Raw genomic sequence first — 22,876 nt, 5'->3', positions numbered from 1 at the left:
GCCGATTTTGTAGTGTGGGGCTAACTATAAGCGAAGGAGTACAGTGTAAAAATCAAGGACAAACCGTATCTACGTGAGCGAATTGCTCCTGAGTGCCGTGCTATTTCGCCGGACTTGGTGACCCATATCCTGGGGGCGACCAACCGCCTACAGTTGTGTTTTGACAATGGTCGCTATTGCTGCTACAACTATTTCTCGTCGTTTTCTTCTAAGAGAACCAAACCCAACCAGCCTAACCTAACAACGAACGCATTCCACAGACTCCACAAAGCTACCAGCTAACGACAATGCTTAAAACAGTTGTAGCAGCAATCACTACCACATAAGGTGGCCAACACATTGAACAAATATTGTAATCCAGCCTATGGTGCAGGACTTTTGGGCCTCCTGTATAATTTAAATTACTCATTTGATTGTGTACATATAATTAGGAAGAGCACGCACAGAAGGATCTGGCGAGAATCACTACTATGCTACTGCAGCCAGGCCTTTGTGTTTGGAGTAGAAGTAGAAATAAGGGAGAGAATTGATTCAGAGCTTGACCTTGAACCGTCCCTACATGGTATCCGTTTAAAAACTGTTCTCATTCACGAGGCGATACGAGAGTCACTATTTATATTTTGAGCCTAACAATGAAAAAACAGGAATTTGGCATTGAAAACTGCTTTATTGTTTTTCGAAGTATTCTCCTTTATGGTCAATACACTTTTGCATTCGTTCGAACCATTTGTCAAAGCAGTTTTTCCAATCTTCTTGAGTAGTGTTGCCCACGAGACGAGACGAGACGAGACTTTGGTCTGTCCCGTCCCGTCTCGTGAAAATGCTGTCTCGTCTCGTGTCTCGTCTCGAAAATATTCGTTTGTCCCGTCTCGTGTCCCGTCTCGAAGGGTTCTGTCTCGTCTCGTCTCGTCCCGTCTCGTTTTGTCTCGTCTCGTCTCGTAAAAGTGATCCGGGATATCATGCCAACAAAAGTCAAAAGTAGCAGAAACACATAATATTTTTCCAGAAAGTGGGATAAAGCTCCAAATATTTTACCCATTGCCTGGTGAGAATAAATAAGGTTCGTTAATAATGAGGACATTAATATTAAGAATGCAGTTTGTTGGTTACTGATTGCTAGGTATCTTATGAAATCTACCTTGTGGTTTTTCTGGCTTCCATACAAGAGTGTTCTTTTCATTACTGCTATACCTTTTGGAAGTTTTGAAATGTTTTCCACTAGACCTTCTTTCTTTCTAAATGTCGAACTTCCGTGCATTATGAAAATGTACCTTTCTTCTTTAAATTCTAAGCTTGGCGCTCGGGAGCAACAAAAAAGTTTTTAAATGTGTAGTACGAACACAAAAGACTATTTAAAATTTCAATACTTAGTAAATTACAAATAGAAAGCATTTATTGTTCTTAATATTGTTAAACATCTTCTATGACATAAGTTTCAACAAGTGTTTCTTTGTGATATTGTGCTGTTTCTTATGCTCAGTTTATGACGCACATACTTCTTTGTTTTCCATTTAGCCTCTAAGTCCGGTACCACCACCGCTTGATCTAATTTATCCTTCGGCAGGCACGCATCTAGAAATATATGTCGGGGGAGGGTGTCTGAGCCAAGTGTTTCAGAAAAAATGATAATTATAACATTAACGACAACAATTAAGCAAATGTTTAAATTAATGCATTAATATAATTCATAGGTCTATTCACTTGAATATGTAAATTAATCAATTCTATTATTGTTATTGCATGACATGTTACAAAGATGGTAGAAGAATAGTAATATAACAGCACAAATATTAGCTAATATCTAGCTTACGTGTAGTTAAGATCGTCAAAATCTGCATAAAAACAGCTGTCCTGGCAAGAAAATTAATGTCAAAAAAGGTGATGAATTGAATATTTGCTGAATAACAAAAAAAGATGTTACATCCAGTTGACGAAAAATAAAGTTTCTGATTAATATTTTATGCTCATTATTATAAGTAGTAGCGTACATAAAACTTCATTGATACTGTTATTCAAAGCAGTATGATCCCAATACGTATGGAAGGCAAACCTGCATTAATTTTATATCGCACGTTTACAGAGCCGTGCCTCCTGAAGTTATAAAAATCCCAACTTCAATGATGCTTTTAGACATGCTATAGTTGAAAAAAAATATGTTTAGATGCACCCAAAGTGCATCATTATCAGATTATGCATATAACGTGCTATTGAAATCAACATATTTGTGTAAATTGGGTGCTTCCCCGATGGCGTAGTAATAACGTCGAGGTCTTGTAATGAAGGGTCCTCGCGTCGATACTCAATGGAGGCACAAAGTGGATCGATCGCACTTTAAACTGTAGGTCGGTTCGCGATTTAGCCTATTTGCGAATCAAGTGGACAATATCAACCTTAAGAATATTAGAATAAACTAATTCACCCGCAGGTAAGTCAAATTTCACATATCCTTCTTCATCCTCGTTCATAGACTGCCTGCAATACTCTTGTGTTGCATCCCACCAGGTGCGAAAAATGTGAAGTTATTATTTCCCCGTAATGCGTTATTTCTTTTCATAACAGTAAGGCTAAATTCTCGTTTTATCTGAACTTTTAAAAAATGTGCAAAATACGTCTCTATCTTTAAACAACCACCCTTTCCCATGTATGTGTAAAATAATCCCACTCTGTCTCAGAAAACCTCTTCCTAAGATCAAATGAAGGAAACAACTCTCAAGTCTAAACAATTATAAATTTTTGCTTAAATTTCCTATAATTTATACAAACAGTAGCACATATCACGTCCTTTGGTGCAACACTGTCAACAGCTAATGTTACTTTCCTCGTCCTAATAAATTTACTTCCAACCAGTGACGGCGCCAGGGAAATTTGACTGGGGGGGAAGGCTGGCAACAAAATATTGTAAGGGGGCAGTCACATTAAAACGCCCAGAAACACTACACATATATATACTTATATAATAATAATTATAATAATTATAATAATAATAATTATTATTATTATAACTATTATTATATTCATGTATGGTGTTTTGTGTGTGTCTTTTATTTAGAGTGGACGTTTACTGCCTAAATTTACTTCTTGATTACGAGTTTATCTCCACATGATTCGTTTTAATAAAAACATTAATTCTTTTTTATTGGTAAGTTGCGTTGTCTCTAGTGACCTATTTCAGTATTGAAAGACATTCATAATTTTATTTCTTTCTTGAGATGAAACTACTGATATAAATATTTAAGTTATAAGATAATAATATAAATGATGAAAATTAATGCTTCTAAGAGTTTAATTTTCTTGCAAAATAAACGTTACGTTGGAAGAAATGAATCTTCTTAAGTATTAGAAACAATGTGAGGCACTTAGTGAAGTGCAATTCTCCTGTAGGAAAATTCTGCTCTATGTGCTTTGGAGAACACATTGCGCACCTTTGGTACGTCCAGGACTTGACATTTCTTCTCAATGGCAAGAACAGCCAAATGAGGCAGTTTGCATCCAGCATCCTGTTTCGAGCAATCCTTTTCAAAGATTTTAAGGACAATCATCTTCGTAACGCAGAAGAGTTTTGGGCAAAATTTGTGTTTCACCTTTCAGGGAAATGTTATCACAGGATAAAAAATCAGACAAAGGTTACAGTTATCTCATAATTCAAGAAATATTCGGACCCTGGCAATACTTACTCTTACTCTACCACTCCAACGTATGTCTGTGCTACCCAATTACAGGCACCTATGGAGTTCGTGGGAAGAAGTTCTTCGATTTTGATATGTACGAGAAAGAGCGAACCTGCATCTAATGATTGAAGAGTGGCAAATCCTAATAAGCTTTCTTTTACCTGCCCGCGATATGTTTTGAATCGAACTTTAAGTGTAATTTGCATTTTAAGGTTCACGTTCAATACATTTCCAAATAATATCCCCTCATTAGCTTCAAGAGTATCGAAAAAATCCCATTTGTTAAGGTTTTCTCAGACTCATCATCTCGAAATTCAAGTCCCTGAATAGTAAGAAACCGCGATGAATCCACAACAACTGACATGTAGTGACGGGTTTTCTCCGATCACCTTTGGTCCTGGGTTCGATACCCAGTGGATGCACTTTAAACTGTAGGTCCAGTCCCGATTAGCCTTACTGTGCATAAAGTGGACTTCAAACGCCAAATCAACCAACCAACCAAATCTTGAATCAACTTTGAATGTCTTTTAATAATTAGCATTGTCACTAACGACCACGATTAGAATAATTTGCCCGTACTACAGATTATGTCTTGTGGTCCTGAAAATATTCGTGATGTTTTAGAACCATCCACATTCAACACTTTTACCCAGTTCTTAAGACTGGTTAAAACTTAGGTTAATCTCGGCTATTACAGGACATAAATGAATGAGAAATCACCTATGCCCAGGTCGGTGCTCGAATCTCGGACGAAGCAAATTAACATTTGTTAATCAAGTTGGTATTATAAGTAGGAAAGTGATATAATGCAGAATACACCACTTTGAAAAGGTGAAAATCGTCATACTCTTATAAATGAACTCTCTTATTATTCTATATTTAATTAACTACAGTTGGGGGGCCCGGGTGGGGAACGAAGTGTCTGACATGGGGCGTCCCCCTGGCCCCTCTGGCGTCGTCACTGCTTCCAACCCTCTAATAACTTCACTGCTGATAGCCTCACCTTCGAAATGGAAGCTTAAGTGTCGGCGAATAATACGTACAAAGAACTTGTGTTCACTGTCCCTCTTTCATTCAAAGTCTGCCGTTTTCCTTTTCAGCTTTTCCTGCAAAACTTCCTGTCAGCCAGCAAACCAAATTACAGAATTTTTATTTCCCCTCCCTTGAATCAACTTTCATTCCTACTTTAGGCCTGGATTTATGGCACGTACCCACTACTGCAGGTCAACCTCGCCCTATGTTTGGTGTTTGCCCTCTGAAGCAACGGTGTCCATTGTTCAAAGCGAAACCTTTGTCAGTGGGGAACGGCGAAAAATAGTCTCGGAATACACCCTGATCGTAAACAAGCTCCCGCCACCCTGACATTGCTGTCAGCTTCCCTCTGAAGTTCGATAAAACTACTTTGTGAAATGTGTTTAATAACGAGTGAAAATGTAGACAGTAGATACTACATGTATTTTGCTCATAAACTTGAAGGCTAAATTTACGGAATAAAAAGAACAGCTACAACATTCCTTCATCTGATTTACAGAAAGGCTAATCGAGACTGGACCCACAGTTTAAAGTGGGGTTCAAATCACAATGTGCCTTCACCGGGTATCGAACCCGGGACCCCTTGATTACAAGGCGACGATGCTACCACTGTACCATCTGGGAATCCCCTCATAGAACAAAGTTTCCTTCTACGGCGATTATACAGAACTTAGTGCACTTCCTTCATTTGAAATCTATTCTATATCAGCCTCAGTATTTCGTTATTACAATCCAAGGAATAGTATTCTCCTTAAATAAGAAATAAAGAAATTTAAAAAAAAACATTGGAAATAATCTTCAAACGGACGTAAAAAAATCGAATCCAACAACCTGCAGAATGCCTGAGGGAAATAACAAGAATTTTCTCAACAAAGACATATCCGAAATTTCCATAACATTCTAATAATTTCGCAACCCGTGCAAATAATCATGTGGTAAAATCTTGTCGTGGTTCCCTGTAAACACTAAAATCACCAAATTACTTCTTTCCATATTTCCCGTATTTTCTCCTCCTCTTTAGCTCTCAGCTGTTCGGAGTGGGATAATGCAAGATTATTTGTCCCTAATTATCTCCTTCTCTTAGTCTTGCTTATATCTTGGACTCCTTAATAACTTTCCCAACAACTCCTTATCAATTTGTACTGCCATGTTTCCTACAATGCTTTTTCCTACTTCCTAATAACAATCACTTCTGTACACCCTTTCATGTAAAAATTAAATACTAAAAATAATCCATATCCGTCGGTCCGTTTATCTTTCCAACCTATAGAGCTGAGACTATTTTTACAAGATAAACCTCGGACGCAGACATTCCACGATCTTTTGGCCCCTCCTTCCACCTTCTCTACCTGCCCTTTTACTTGATGTTATTCAGAATTGTATTAGTATCTGGAGTAGTATCGTAACATAAAGTTATTAACCTGGAATATTTTTTTAAAAAAAATGGGGAGTAACGCTGTGTTTCGAAAGAGTATAGGAAATAAGTTTAGGTATTCATTCATGCCTCTCTCTAGAATAGTCTTCTTATTTTGACTTAATACACGCTTATCAACGTTTCTAATTGAAATACTTTATTCCAAGCAAACAAGTATTTGCAACTGATTAAAAATTTTGCTTTTATTTTTTCGAGACATTCGAGACGAGACGAGACTTTTCAAAAGCCGTCCCGTCCCGTCTCGAAAACGAGACGAGAAAAGCATTCCGTCTCGTCCCGTCTCGAATTTCAAAAGGCTTGTCCCGTCTCGTGTCTCGTCTCGTTTTCGACATGTCCCGTCCCGTGAGCAACACTATTCTTGAGACACCTCCATAATATGGTTTTTGAACGCATCAACGGCGTCTTCCGCCGACGAAAATCGTTGTCCACGCAATTTATTCTTGACATTCGAGAACAGGAAGAAGACATTGGGTGCCCAATCAGGACTGTACGGCGGATGATCCATCAATTCGATTTTTTGACTGTTCATAAAGTCGGTTGTTAGACGAGATGTGTGACAGCTGGCATTGTCTTGATGAAGAATGATCCGACGGCGTTTGTTTGTTTTCCGTATTTGACCGAAGACCTCTGGCAAACAAATTGTTGTGTACCATTCAGAGTTGACCGTTCTACGTTCCTCTAAAGGCACAGTTGCCACATCACCAGTTTTCCAGAAAAATCAGGCAACCATTTGTTTCGATGTGCTTAGAGCGCGAACAAGTTTTGTTGGATTGGGTTCATCTTGAAACACCCATACAGTCGACTGCTGTTTACGTTCCGGCTCATATGCATATATCCATGATTCGTCACCTGTTACAGTCTTATATACGTCTTTTGAAGCACCACGATTGTATTTATTGAGCATTTGTTTGCACCAATTGACGCGAGCGTCTTTTTGAGTTTTTGTCAAATTGTGTGGGATCCAACGAGAACATACCTTTCTCACAGCTAAATGATCATGTAATATTTTATATATGCTGGTGGAACTAATGCCTATGGTTGCCTCAATCTCACAGTATGTCACATGGCGATCTTGCAGTATAGGTTTTGCACAGCATCAATGTTTTCTTGAACAACAACTGATTTTGGACGACCTTCGCGAATCTCGTCGGTGAGCGAATGGCGGCCACGATTAAATTCGTTATACCAGCGTTTCACAGTGGCAAAGGATGGGGCTTCATCGCCAAATGTGGAAGTAAGTTGATCGATGCACTCTTTCTTGTCTTGATAATCCACGTCGAAAATCGTAAAAAATCATCGCACGAAAATGTTCAAGAGTTAATTCCATTTTTTTGTTGTCGCGCAATCTCCAAGGCAACATAAACAACACAAATGAAGCTATTGACAAAACATTTGAAGTACGTTATGGTCAATAATGCCAGACGATTCCGTGCAAACGTCAAATAGCGCCTAACTTCAATCAGTGTTGCCAAGGCTCAAAATATAAAAAGTGACCCTCGTACTGCGCCAGTTTCTTCTCGTCTCGGAAGCTGTGTAATTTTTGTTATGTCTACCCTAACGATTTTGGCACACTTGAAGCATGACCAAGGAAGCGAGAAAAAATAATAATGCAGTTTCAAACATCTCTTCCTGAAAGAAGAACGACCTTCGCACAATTGCACGAGTGAACTGTATGTATCTCAAGGAGAACGCTTGTGGGGAATGGAAGGTGCTTTTACGATGGGAATGTACTTCCACGTCTCATATTACTATTGCACGACGACTTTTCGGCCTAAATACAACGATCCATCATGTCAAAAGCATGTTTCATGAATATTATAGCTTCCATATCTGTACTCGTTGGTCTATACCAACCGTTCTCAACCGTCGTGAGACCGTGCCCTGGTAAATTCATTTTTGAAAAGTCTATTCTCCGATCTCAACAATTATACTCGTGTCTACCTTATACATTAACTAATATGTGTCAATGAAATTAGATATTAATAAATGAATTATAATCACAAAAAGCAGTAGCTCGATTATGTCCAATATTGTTGACATGACAATATATACGGGGAGAGTTCAACGGGACCGAAACCCTTCATATTCGTAATCAAATAAACAACATTTCAAAATTAGTCTAGACACTCCATTGATTGTAAAGATTTTGAAATATATGCTAAGTACATGTTTCAAAAAATTAAAGCTTAAGTGTAACATAAATGCACTAAAAATAATATTATTAAGGGTAATACAATTAACGTGCATTAAGGCAATACCTACATCCAAATTATTTAGATAATATGTTATTCTTTATAATTTGAATGTGACTATTAATAATTAAATTACAGTTATTAAAATGGAACCCCACCCGTTACTTCTGTGCGCATACGGTCATGCTTGTTGAAAAATATATACATTCCTTGCCTTTCTTCCTTCTACGCAAGGAAAATGTCATATATCAGGAGAACCTATCGTGGTTCGGTATAACAGCTTCTATAGAGCGTCTCAACCTTAAAAGTCAGTATGGGTTAAATGGATCGCGGCGTTGCCAGATCAACAAACGAATGAGCATCGAGTCGCTGTTAATCGCTAATGATTGCGACAAATTTACTTCCTTAATATGGTATAGGAAATCTTCAAAATCTATGTATTTGATGCATTTTGAAAAAAAAAGCGATAGTTACCTCAAGATTTGCATGTAAATCTTTATATTTCGAGTTAACTATTTACCATTTTACATTTGCATTATATGTGTAATACTCGCAACTATTGTTACTTCTTTCGTTGAATGTTGTATCTTTTACATAAACAGAATTAAATAAATACAAAAACAAACATTAAGATATATTTTTTTCCGGAAAATAAAACACACTGCACTTCCTACGAACCGGGGCAAATGCCAGCAACTGAATTGTAACCTCGGTGGCACGCAATGAATTTGATACGCGAGACAGCCCGCATAAACAAACTACGATTGCGGAATGAATAACGGTGCTGTGGAGTAACAATGCATTCTAAAAATAACTTCAAACAATGGTCAACACTTTTCTCGCTTGGTCTGCACGTGTATCGCGACAAACCGGAAAGTTTCTCGCCAACCAACTTTTTCGTGTTACGGTCTGATGATTTATACAAAATATCCAATGTAATATATATATATAACTCTCCTCGTAAGCAAATTAATTTACTCTGGCGAAGAATATCATATCTACTACAAACACCATAGATCCCATAGAAGAAAAGAACTGGCGAAGTTGTTGAAGCGGTTTGATATTTATGGTTTTTGAAGTATTTACTAGAAAAAATTAAGCGTTTTACAAAATTGCATAATTATGGAAATTTCAGATCACATGAATTTATGACAGGTTATATAATGCCGTCATTAAATAGAGCATATAAAACTCTACAGGATAATGATTTCACTGTTTGAAATTTATGACTTTTGCATTTTGTAAATTTTGTAACATCTGGCAACGCAGCGGTGGTAGAGAAGGACAGAGCTATTGGCAAAACTCATGTATTAGAGAGAGAGAGAGAGAGAGAGGGAAGACTCCATTTACTTCCAAACTGACTTTTAAGGTTGAGACACTCTATAGGGCCCAGTATACAGACACTGGTCTTGTGACCAACCCATTGTAAAAAATCTCTAACAGTGCTGTAAATAATTAGTGGATAGGTATCGGGGGAACGCTAATTATTTCTGGCGAAGGGGGACAGTCAAATTTAATATACCACCAAATAACATACAAAAATGCAAATTTTGGCCACAAGAGCATTTATATATCTAGTTGTCGCCGCTTGCTGCGAGTTGTCACTGGTAAAAAACAAATATCGAAAAGCAGAAATGCTGCTTTAGGTTTCAGATTTGAAACTGCGTTTATGCTTGTAACTGATTCATGAGAATGTACTTCAGCGAGTGCACAGCTATTTGACCCCCCCCCCCCCCGGCCCCGAAAACCAAAATAGTATCTAATATGTTTCATAGTATTTTCTAGCGTTCACATTGTTTGCTTACAGAAACGAGATTCAAATTTTACGACTTTAGTTCGCTTAGACGAACTTCGCGGTTGTCAGTCAACAATGAACTATCTAAACAATAGATAATTCCATCAGTACGGAACATGTTTTTTGATGCAGCGGACCTGTATTCTCAAGTTAAATCGGTTCTGAACCGGAAACAAAAAATGAAGTTCATTTCATTTCCGCTTTCGCAACCAGAAAGGCAGTGTTGTTATTTTAGCAGTATGGCTATGCGATATCATAAACTGCAATAACTTTGCGTACCGAGGAGAGTGTTGATAAGGGTTACAGCCCTTCTTTTAATAAAACGCTAGATAAGCGAAAAGATGGGAAAATATAGAAACGACTTCTCAATTTCCTTCTTTACGGTTATACATATGTGGGTGGGCCTGCAGGAAGGGTCAAGAGGAAACTCCACTCCCTTATGGGATAAGGAAAAATGGCCTACTTACCCTTCCCTGTAGCTATTTTCTGCTCATCTTTCCTTGTTTTCTTGCATTTATTTTCTTTCTGGTTTTCCGTCGTATTTTCTTAAGACTAGTTTAGACTGGTCGAGTAAGTGGAGTGAGAACAGTGAAAGAAAAATTCAAGCTGGGTATTTCTATAGCGTATTGCCCAATGCAAAGTTGAGGGAAGGAGGTTTACAACTTCATATGTATCGTTGGAAATCTAACTCGTATATAAAAATGGATGTATGTGTGTATACAGGGTGTCCTGTAATTAGATGTATTCCCTGAAAAGGGTTAAAGTGGAGGCAATTTGCAATAAATTTGACCATATGATACCCCGTCCAAAAATTAGTAGTTTTCGAGATAATCGAATTTCTATTTTATTTTTTTAAATGACAATTTTCCACATAAAAATACGAATTGAGAAAACACAGCTCATTGTATGGCACATATTTCAGCGTTTTCTGATAGCTAAGAAATAAGTGGTTCGTTGGAAAAAAAAGTTTGTCCCAAGTAACAATCACATGTAAGTAACGGGTGGGTCTAAACTTAAAAGTGATGATAAAAAAATCCAATCTTAGTTTACTTGGCAACGTATTAATAACAAAATGGTATGACACGAAGCACATAAATTACTTAAATTACTTTCTTGTGTCATCTGCTATCCAACAAGGCACAAATGTTGCTAACATTCACATTCTTGTACAAGCAATAATACTTCATTCATCTTCATGTGAATGGAATCAATGAACAATACAATGAAAGAACATTACACGTCTTGCTCAAAGTGGGCACCTCCGTTACGAATACAGGCACGCAGGTTTTTACGGACATTTGTTCTCGTAACTCGTGATGTGATGGTGTCCTTGTTAAGATCTTCTCCTTGAGCTCTTCTTGCGAGTTTACCGGTGTCTTGTAAACTAAGTCTTTCATGTGGTTCCAAATGTCGCAAGGCGTCAAATCGATCGGGGGATCGAGCTGGGCAGCCATCATGCTGGTAAATCATGTCACGTCTTGTAGCTAGAGGCACATCCTCCTACAACATTGTCATCCCGTTCCTCAAAAAATGTTCATAAGTGATGCCATTTAAGATTTGGGGCAGGAAAAATGGCTCAATCAAATGATTGTTGATGACGCCCATCCATACTTCTGCCTGGGCGTGCGACAGTGGCTGGATGAAAATTACCCAAAGATATGGATTGGCCGAGGCGGCCCGATTCCCTGGCCGGCTCGATCCCCCGATTTGAGGCTATGTGACTTCTACATTTGGAGCCACATGAATGACTTAGTTTACAAGACACCGGTAAACTCGCAAGAAGAGACACCGTCACATCACGAGTGAAGAGAAAAAATGTCCGCAAAAACCTGCGTGCCTGCATTCGTAACGGAGGTGCCCACTTTGAGCAAGACGTGCAATGTTCATTCATTGTATTGTTCATTGATTCCATTCACATGAAGATGAATGAAGTATTATTCCTTGTACACAAATGTGAATGTTAGCAACATTTGTACCTTGTTGTATAGCAGATGCCACAAAGAAGTAATTTTAGTAATTTGTACGTTTCGTGTCATACCATTTTGTTATTAATATGTTGCCAAGTAAACTAAGAGTGCATTTTTTTTATCACCACTTGTAAGTTTAGATCCACCCGTTACTTACATATGATTGTTATTTGGGACAAACTTTTTTTTTTCAACGAACCACTTATTTCTTAGCTATCAGAAAACGCTGAAATATGTGCCATACAATGAGCTGTGTTTTCTCAATTGGTATTTATTTGTAGAAAATTGTCATTTAAAAAAACAAAACAGTAATTCGATTATCTGGAAAGCTACTAATTTTCGGACGGGGTATCATATGGTCAAATTTATTGCAAATTGTCTCTACTTTAACCCCTTTCAGGGAATACATCTGATTACAGGTCATCCTGTATATGTATGTATGTTTGTTCCGGCATAACTCTCGAACGCCTGGAGCAATTTCAACCGAACTTGGTACACGTATGACTTGCAATCTGGAAATAAATACTGTGGGGGTAATACACCCCTGGCACGCCTAAGGGTGGGGGTGGGAAGGGGATGACATGTAAAAATAATCGAAAACGACCGATATTAGTGTGGAATCCATAGTTTTCGGGGTCGCTAAGATGAATAGTGACACTACGAATGCTGTTGAACTCCAGGTTCATCACCTGTCGGCATGGGCGGGCGGGGGGGGGGGGTGAGAGGGGATGAGAAATAAAATGTAAAAAATGACCTACATTAGTGTGGAATCCATAGTTTTCGGAATCGCTAAGCTAATTGTTGACATTCACGATGGGCAGTCTATTAAGTACTGCGGAGTTGATTTAAGATCGCCATGTTTCTCCCACGGGCACCTTTATGTTGCTTGCTCAAGGGTGGGTTCACCAAAGAATTTATTTATTCTTTCTCCTGGAGGTTAAACTAAAAATGTTGTTTATAATCAGGTTTTGAGTAAATGAAATTAGTTACATTTTACACTATAGTTAGAATTCATTATTTTCCTGTTTAATAGAAGATTGGGATAAATAAATACCCGGGCAACGCCAGGAAATCAGCTATAAATTAGACTATTCTGATGACAAAGCGACATAGTACATAGATATTTTTGGCGCCCCAACAAATGCAGGGGTCGAAGGGCGTACGGGATGTTGGTACTACTGAGTACCCGCATAAACAACAGAAGCGTTTTCTTGGAGAAATTTTGGACACGGATCAACATGAACCGATAACAAGACCGTGTGAAACCGGTCTCCCGTAACCGCCTTGCTACTGGAATGCTGTCTCCATAATCATTAAGTCACCACAGACTGAGAAAGTTGAATTCTTTTCATGTGTCAACTCCTTTAGCCTTGACCTCCTTATGCGCACCTGTTTTTTCAGTCTCGTAGACGCTTGTGCTGAAATTTGCGATAGTTTCATAGGAAGGCCATTTCCCTCAGTCCTGACCATATTATTAATTTATCTTGTATTGTTTTGGTTTGAGTTCGTGTTTTAAGTCCACTTTATGCACAGTAAGGCTAATCGGGACTGAACCTACGGTTTAAAGTGGGATCCGAACCACTGTGCCATGTGCACCTTGAGTTGTTGTCTTATCCAAAGCTTATCCGTGCTGTACGTGAAACCTACTAAGGCTCTGTCCGAAGGGTACAAAGTACATACTTGAAGTACGGTCTTCACGGAAGTGACTTCACTTAGTACAGTTGGAAAGCGTCAAGTTCACGAGGAATCGAGACCACAGTGCAGAGCACACGAGGTTGGAGGCTCGGTCACGTGACAAGTGGACTTGTTGTTCATTTGTTTAAAATCGCGGAGGTAGAAAGCCAGCAAGTTGTTGGTTGCAGTTCTTCGAATGTGTGGAAATGTATATATTAGAGCATGTACAAATGCTATGTGATTTATGCGGTGAGAAACAAGTGTTTAAAACGTGGAAAACCAACGTGTCCTCGGTTATATCTACTGATCGTGTTTGGCGCTGCAGTCGAAGTGCAGTTTGAAAGATCTTCACTTCCAGTCAGTGATGTGCGTCTACGCGTAAACAACGATAGTCTACATTCTACACGTAGACTATGTTATACACGTACATTACGTAATCTATGTAAACAACATGGCGAAAGGTGATAACTTAGGAAAGAGCGCCGTGGAATTAAAAGAAAATTATACTGCGTATCAATTGCTGATGAGAACTTTTCATACTCTTTCTTTCAAATTCGAACAATTTCTCACCTAGGAAGAAACCTAATATAGGAAATATTCTAGTGCTTTATGGGGAAAAGACCACTCTTGCCTCACGACTGCCATCTGTTGTTGTTTTTTGCATACTATTTATCTTCTTCCATAGTTGATAATAGAAGAGAAGAGAAATTTTGTTGTAAATAGGGTTCTTTTCATTTCGTTAGGAACCAATATAGTTGAAAATGTCACTTTCATTTCATGAAACCCTTGAAAATTAATTTTAATGCACTTTAGATTGTCTACGTAGTTTATGTACACTACAACCCAATGTAATCTACGCGTAGATTACGTGTAGACAATGCATGTAGACGTAAACTTATAGTCTACGGCACATCACTGCTTCCAGTCCACGACTTCAAGGCCGCACTGCGAGAACCATTCTCGAAGTATGCTCGCTTCAAGTACCGTCTTGCACCTTTCGGACACGGCCTTACCTGGGACGCGTCAAGTATCTGAGCGCTCAGCGAGCAACGTGGCGACCAATGAGGAAATATTTATGATGAACTGAACGGCTTGCGATATAGCGTTATTAGGAAGTTCAAGTAACAGAAAGTGATGTAATATTCCAGTTTTTGTAATTGTATTAAAATGTAAGTGTTGTTTATTCCAAATAATAAATATAAATATACACCGTAGTTTTGGAAAGTTGTGCAAGTGTGTGAAAATGAAAATTTCGATAGTTTTGTTCACATCAACTATCCTATTTCCATAATTAACAGCTTTTCAAACACCGAAATCTTGTCCACTGATATTTTGATCAATGAGCGAACTGCGTCAAGTAAATGATCTGTCTGCTCAACGAGCGAAAATCTTGCTCAGCGAGTGTCGCTCAGATACTTGACTGGCCCCTGAGAGGAGAGGGGGGGCTGACAGACCCACACTTTATCTTATTACTAAAAATCAAGAAACAATTTTGTTATTGATTCACTGCTTCCTTTGTTGATTATACATGCGCAGTTGTTTATTAAATTAAATTACCATAATTACCAGCTAGTTGTACACTATCATTGGCATGAGTGTCTCGAATAATACACGTTCAAAGATGGCGCCTGATAGGCCCACCAAGAGCATTTTGCCTCCATTTACATTATGTTTTTATGAACATAGGCAATACAGAAATATTGGAAAAACCGTAGGGAACAATGTAATTTATTTTGAATTTTTCATAAAAATTTTCGCAGTTGAAAAATCGAAAGAAAATAGAGGTGGTGTTCCTCACGTCCACCTCTCGCCCTTGGGTAAACTAGGGTTAAATACTGGCATCATACATCCACTGGATGTACGTAAATTCTCAGTTAGATTTCCAGAGCTTCTGGGATTCAATCTTGAACCTAGTCCGAGAATCTATAAAGCTTACAGGCAGTTTCTTGTAGACGTGAGGGTATCTCTATAGCTCTAGGCCATGTTGGTGATGTGATCAGCACCATGCTCCGGCCACCTTTATCCCCCCAGGGTTGTCCCTAGGTTTTAGTTAAGGCTGGGTGAGCCACAGAGCCACTTTATGCGGGGACAAGGCCGGAAATCGACCCCGGGTCACCCACATAGCAGTCAGACGCCCTACCCAATGGACCACCGCGGCTCCAAATAGCACATGAGTGCACCATAAATACCATACTATACCATTAAAATTACATTAACTACGATAACTCTGGAACGGGTGCTAATACTGTAAAAACGGTCAAGGTTATGTTTTATAACATTTGGTTATGTTAGATCGTCATTTTTCCACTAAATTTGTTACAGGATATTAGATCCTACAAATGTTAAAACATATAATAAATACTGGATCCTATAAAGCAGTGGTATTCAAACCGTGCGGCGCGCCTCCCTGGGGAGGTGCGAGAACTTCCGAATAAATATTTCTTTTTTCTGAAAGTTTAAAGTGTGTCAATACATAATAAATACATTTCTTCTTGTATATTATTGCAACTCGCGTTGATTGACCCTCTGCAATGTCATCTCCCGTATTTTTGAACTGAGCTACACTCGTACCTTGTAAAAAAGAACTATAATCATGCTGAAAATTTCATCGATAGTTTAGTGCAGTCAAAATAGGAAAAATAAAGGAACTAATTCGTTACAAGCTGAAATTTGGTATGTAGCGTCTTTATAGCATTAATAACAACATACGAAAAGTCCCCGACGATCACCCGTACGTTAAGTCCGCCATATTGAAAAATGGCGGATAAATTCAAGTTTTCAGTAAATAATGAACTAATTGACAATAGCTTGCTATTTGACACATATCTTTCTTGTAACACTAGTAACATCAATTACAACATGTTAAGTTTTCTGCAGATCATTGACACGGTAGGTAACGGCGCCATATTGGAAGCACGGCGGATAATTTCAATATTTCGCATGAGAATGGAATTGACTTGTAACAGAATGGGATTTGGCAAATGTGTTTGGCATGTAAGGTATGACAATATTCTGTAATATTTGCCGTCTCATCAGGCGGGCAATTGTTTTCACGTGTCTCGTTCTGTTCACAAACTAAATCAGATTGTCACTATCGTAATGCACACCTGTAGGCAAGACACCACAAAGACATATCTGATTCAGAGAGTTCGTCGCTTTCATCGTTGTCACGTTGGTCATCGACGTCTTCACCATTGTCTTCTCTGGAAACACTGAAAACAAGAATGAACTTCGTACAGGAAATACCTTGGCAAGGGACATCTGAAGCCTGCCACATGTAATTTCTGCCGAAGCAGCTGCTTGTGAACTTATAGCACCAATATTATAATTTCATTAGAAGTTCCCCATATAGTTTGTTACCATTCAAGATTTAACTATTCCTCAGGTTTTTTTTTTTTTTTTTTTTTTATAATTTGAAATTTCGCAACTGTTTGGTAATCCAGAAAGTCGATAAACCATTTTCCAAACTCTAGATCGGAATGGGAAACTTGTCCCTATTGGAGAATGTAACTGCATCTAGGTTAGCTTCAGCTATTAGTACTTCTACTCTCTCTGGGTTGAGTGGGTGTGGATTTAGAAGAAAAAAATAGTTGGTGAAGAATATGATGGTGCTGATGTAATGGGTGGTAGAATTAAAGGGGTGAGATAGATAATTTCAGAGAAGTGTCCAAAAGCAATTTTTGTACATTGTTCAGCACATATTTTAACCCTATATAGCAATTGCCCATTTCTGTGGAATTTCTGCGATATTGAGACTCAATCAGTTATATTTTTTTACCCTCGAGTCTTCTCAAAGGAGCAGCCCCCCGTGGGTCCCGGGTTCGAAACCCGGAACGGACATGGGCGTTTGTGGGTGTCCATTCATCAATTTCATCATGTCATCACTCATCCCGATCTTCGGAAATAAGCCAAATGTGGCACAAAAGGCGAAGTAAAATAATGCAAATAAATCTTCTCAAAGTAATTTGGTTGTAAAAACTGCAGTGCAAGATAGCTAGGGAAGTACTGTAACGTTCTCAAGTTGTTTGACACAAGATGGACAGGAAAGTATCAATACTCAGTAGGGTGACTTGTGGAATCGTATGCACTAATAGTAGAAACTTTACTGTTGTCCATTTTTGGACCATTTTGTAGTAGAAATGAACCCAAGTTTCTCTGAACACAGTCAACACATTAAAAAATTGCAACAACTTATTCCAATATGAAATGCCTATTCCCCATTCATTGGAACAGTGTGTCAAAATGTTGGATGGCCTGGTTAATATTTTGTACATCTTCAAATCTGAATGAAAAATGTGGCAAACAGTAATTGAAAATACATTTCCAGTGTCTGCATTGTAGGCTGTAGAAAATTGTGACAAACTCTTGTACTTAATTTGCACAAATTGTTGTTGATCTTGGCTACACTGCCAGTTTCATCTTCAACACCCGAGAGGATGTGTTTAATATTAAGGAGGTTGAAATAAAGTCCTCGCAATTTAACGGGAGATCCTCCACTAATGGACCCTGCACTGTTAAGTGTAGCCTACATACATACAAATATTAAAATAACACCGATGATGTTATTTTCAATTTTGTAGCAAGGAGGAGAAGACTAATTCTAACATTGTAATTCTTTTTTAAAGAGAAGCTGGGATTAGCTTTTTCAAAAGCATTTTTTGGTCATTTTATGTAGAAATGTTAGAAATTCGTAGATAGACTTAATTTAATAAATGTGTAACCTTTCATGTGGTGGCAGAGTGGATTTTGATAGCCAGAGCATACCTAGGGACGCTATACGTCCAGGATTTTCAGGACAATCCCGGAATGGTATCATTTGTCCCGGTGTTCCGAATAGTTTCTTCGGGATGAACAAATGTTCTGGAATCGGGTGGGAAAGAAGAAATGATTAAGACTGTATACTATCCTGAATTATTTTTATATATAAATGCGTGGACGTAATTTTAAAATGCTCATTTTACAAAACAATCTAACACTACATTGAACCACTCCCTCTCCATAATAGAAGAGTTAACGAGATACAGACTGTACTGCAAACATCTTTGACTTCACGATGGTGCCGCCGTCTGCTAATGGTGCTGAATTTTAGTTACGATTCTCTTCCATTGTATAGTAACCTGCTTACTATAAAGAGTCGGTGCTTGGGTGTTCAGTCCGCAGTTTTACAAATAAAGTTCACACAATGTGTGATGTAAATGACAATTATATTGTACGTACATACAACTTTATCGGGTCCAACCCCCCCCCCCACTCTCTAACAAGCTACCGGTCAGTAGTGTCCCGGATTTTCACTTATGAAACATAGGAACCCTAATTGAACCATGAGTTGAACCCCCCTCTTACGTGAGCTATATATACGCCCATGCTCCTCATTATAGTATTTTTTTTGTATCTCATCTCAATAATGTATATATGTGATTTGTGTAATTGTAATCGTACGTACACATTGAATGTAGCACCATCTGTCGTTATTTTAAATATGTAATCTTTTTTTTCTGGGTTTTGCCTTCCTTCTAAGTTTTTCTATATTTTGTTCTATTTTCAGTGGGCTATGTGAGGTACAGCATAATCTTCTTGTCATTTCTCAGCATGATCACAGCCTACTCCCTCAGAGTGGATATGTCGGTGGGAATTGTGGCCATGACTGATAAGGTAAGGCAACCTCCTTTTTATTTTTATCAGCGCGTTTCACGCACTTGTCACAGGCGTGCCTACGCTCTCTGAATATGAAGGGGGCAAAAACCTGAATGAAAGTTCAATAGGGGAAAGAAAAACTACATAACATCTCAATGATTTACAAACGTCATTGATGTGTACAAAACAGGGGTGTTTCTAAAGAGGGTCCTAACCAGTGGCGCCATCTGATATGGATCTGTGGGGCTCGAGCCCACCCAATAATTTGCCTGTTATTGTACTTTATTTCAGGAATAGCCCCCGGTGCTCAAGAAAACAAAATGTTTCATCATTATAGACCTAAAGAATATTCACAACTTAATCACTGGTCGAGTGTTATCAAAATATTTCATAAAAATTCGTAACATCTCCAAAAAAGTATCCTGTATTATTTATATTTACACTATCCGTGGTCACATTCTTAGAAGGAAAGTATGGAAGGATAAGGGCTTACAACCAGGACGAGGATCTATAGGCACTAAAAACTCTCGAAATAGGCACTGAAAAATACAATATAGGCACTAAAATTGATAAACATCGACAGATTTTTGTCATTTTCCCGGATTTGACACTCAAAAAGCAGCTATATTCGAAATAGGCACTTATGATTAAAACAGGCAAACCAACAGCCACTGTAAAACTCACGTATTCCTCTCAGAAATGTCCTGAAACGGGTTTTAAACTTAAACTCCTACATTTTCTGGCCAAGGAACAAAAGAAACATTTTAGGGCAAATGCTAAGCCTACGAATGACATATATTATTGCATAAAATTATGAAACAAATCTCAAGAGTTCAGCCCACCCAATATATTTTTTTAAAAAGTTTTTCATAGCACGGTCTTTCATACTCTTTTCCATGTTATCCTCAGTCATTCTTATTCATTCATTCCTCTTCCGCGGCCCCTGGCAGGGAAGCGAGTATCTTAGCATCTAGGTGTACCGGTGACTACACACCAGTGTTGCCACAATCTGAGAGCACAATTTCCCTTTCCAAGGAGAAAAATTCCCGTTTGGCACTGTTTTTCCCTTCACTAAAAATCGCATAATAATAATAATAATAATAATAATAAATAGTACATAATCTGTACTAATATTGAGTGTGGTGTATTAAACTTTCCATTGAATTTTGGTGTCTTCATTCCATTTCGCTTAAAATTTGGTTAAAAAATTTCCCTTTACAAAGGGAAATTTCCCTTCATGTGGCAACTCTGCTACACACGCCGACGACAGGGGGACTTGATCCGATTTCTCAGAGAAAGGACGCCTTATCTTTGTTACGCGAGGCTATTGAAATCTTCCCTGCGAATAACGTTGTGTAGTCAATAGTCATTAGAAATGCAGAGTAAACATTTGTTTTCCGTTATGCAAGAGGAAAGAGCAATTTTACCAACTGGTTCTTGTTATCTGAGCTCTGTTCTTGCTCTTTCTACTTAGGTCAAAATATGGTAATTAATTAGAGTGAGTTGCTCAACGTAACAATAAACAAACATGAAGTTCCATTTGCCATTGATTTGCAAGCATTTTTAGTTACGTCTGCCGATTAGGTCCTTATGTTATACGCTCGAAAGTAGTGGCACCGACTTCATACCTATCTACTCTGTACATACATACGCACAAATATAGTGGCAGAGATTAGCAGGGGGCGTGAGAGGGGCAGTTGCCCCCTTCTTGCCTCAGCACTATAGCTAAACCTTATCTACCAAGAGAAAATAACTACCCTCCTCCCAGTTTTGGCACACAATCGAATTGTATCCGAGTTCAGAATACATATGCAAGTTTCTGATAATTTCTGATGTTCTAAACGCCTTTGCAAATATATTTTGTCATCAGCAGTGGAGTAATTGGACCGGATTTGTAGTAAAATCACAGGTCTGTCGTAGCTTCGATTCCCACCACCAGCATAAGAAATTTCACCTGAAGAGGTGCTATGATATTCAATGTGACGTCAGCGACGCAGAGCATGATGGGAAATCTAGCCCAAACGCACGTGGTCCGGCACACAGTCCGGCAAACGACAGCAAGTGTGAATGCTGCGTGCATGAAAATGACCCAGTGGGTGTTTGTTTACCACATTTAATGGTATAATTGGAAATTTTAAAATGAAGTTTCCTTTTGGTAAATTAATGCATTGTATGTGTGTTGTGTGTATGCCATTGTTTTAATTGCGAAAGAACGTGATACCTTCATACAGTTGGCGTGATTTCTGCAATCCAGGGTGAAATATGAATCGTACTTGAAAGGCAAGTACTGTGTTTATAGTTAGCGTTATTTGAATTTTATGCTACTCTTTACATCCTGGTGCTTTGCAACGCGTGTGGTTGCTGTACGATCTCTAATAATGCTCATAAAAAAAATGTTGAAATGTTGTTTATCAATCAGCGGATGCGTAAGCAGTATTCATATATTTGTATACACTTTGTATAGGTGTAGTTTATGTTTTTAGAGCGATTCTCAGCAACATACACAATATACACAACCATACATTTTTGAATCCTTGTCCCTAGGTTCAAAACTTGCAGTACCTGAAGTTCTGTGGATGCTAGTTTAGGCCCATTTCCTTTTACATATACTAGGGACGTTCAATATATAAGTTTCCCTGTGCTATAAAATATTGTATAAAGCAATGCCATTAAAAAGAAGCACATGGTTGACAAGCGCCATCCTTCGTCTACAAGGAACAACAATCGATTCGTTATCAGACGAGAAGGCGCATGCTCTCAAGGGCGAAAAGTAAATGCTTGTTCGGAAAACACGGGCTCGCGTCATAAGGAGTTAAGAAGCATGGATGCTAAGGGTGTTCTGCTGATGGACTTTTTGGAGCGAGGAAGAACAATTAATGCTGACCGTTATTGTCAAACATTGGATAAACTGAAAAATGCAATTCGACATAAGCGACCAGGTCTCCTGTCAGCTGGTGTCATTCTTCTTGACGATAACGTTCGCCCCCACTCAGCAGTGCAAACACAACACAAAATGGAAGAATTGGGGTGGGAACGGCTGCCCCACCCTCGATACAGCCCCGATTTAGCGCAGAGTGATGTCCACCTTTTTCCGGTATTAAAGTCTGAATTGCAAGGTTACCGTTTCGAAACAGATGAAGAAGTGAAGCGTAATGTGAGAATAGTGCTCAATTGCAAGAGCCCTGATTTTCTTTTCAAAGGGTATGGACAAATTGGTGCAACGGTGGGACAAATGCCTGAATCTCTATGGGGATTATGTGGAGAAGTGAGGAAGGATCCTCCTACACATGTATGTATAGTTTTCTAATGTATCTTAAAAATATTTTTTTTACAGCATACGGAAAATTATATATTGAACGACCCACGTATATAGGTTTATTCATATTATATTTATATAAGTTAATTCTTGGCCGTTATTCGCAAAATCTACATTTCAGTGTGCCCTGTCCCCCCTTCGAGAAGAGAGTGTGTGTAGACTC

The 22,876-nt window shown here is 38.5% G+C and overlaps 1 protein-coding gene across 1 annotated transcript in view; it reads left to right on the top strand.

The window, feature by feature from the left end:
• LOC145998612 (putative inorganic phosphate cotransporter) overlaps positions 1–22,876 on the top strand; it is a 67,724-nt gene that overhangs the window by 23,497 nt on the left and 21,351 nt on the right. The window contains exon 2 of the mRNA XM_083135065.1: positions 19,309–19,415. Within this exon, the coding sequence (XP_082991191.1) occupies positions 19,309–19,415 (107 nt within the window). The remainder of the gene's footprint in view (positions 1–19,308; positions 19,416–22,876) is intronic.

Source organism: Lepisma saccharinum, chromosome 14 (genome assembly GCF_977018435.1).
Source record: "Lepisma saccharinum chromosome 14, izLepSacc3.1, whole genome shotgun sequence".
NCBI classification, from domain to species: domain Eukaryota; kingdom Metazoa; phylum Arthropoda; class Insecta; order Zygentoma; family Lepismatidae; genus Lepisma; species Lepisma saccharinum.
This window is presented reverse-complemented; position numbering and strand designations above follow the sequence as displayed.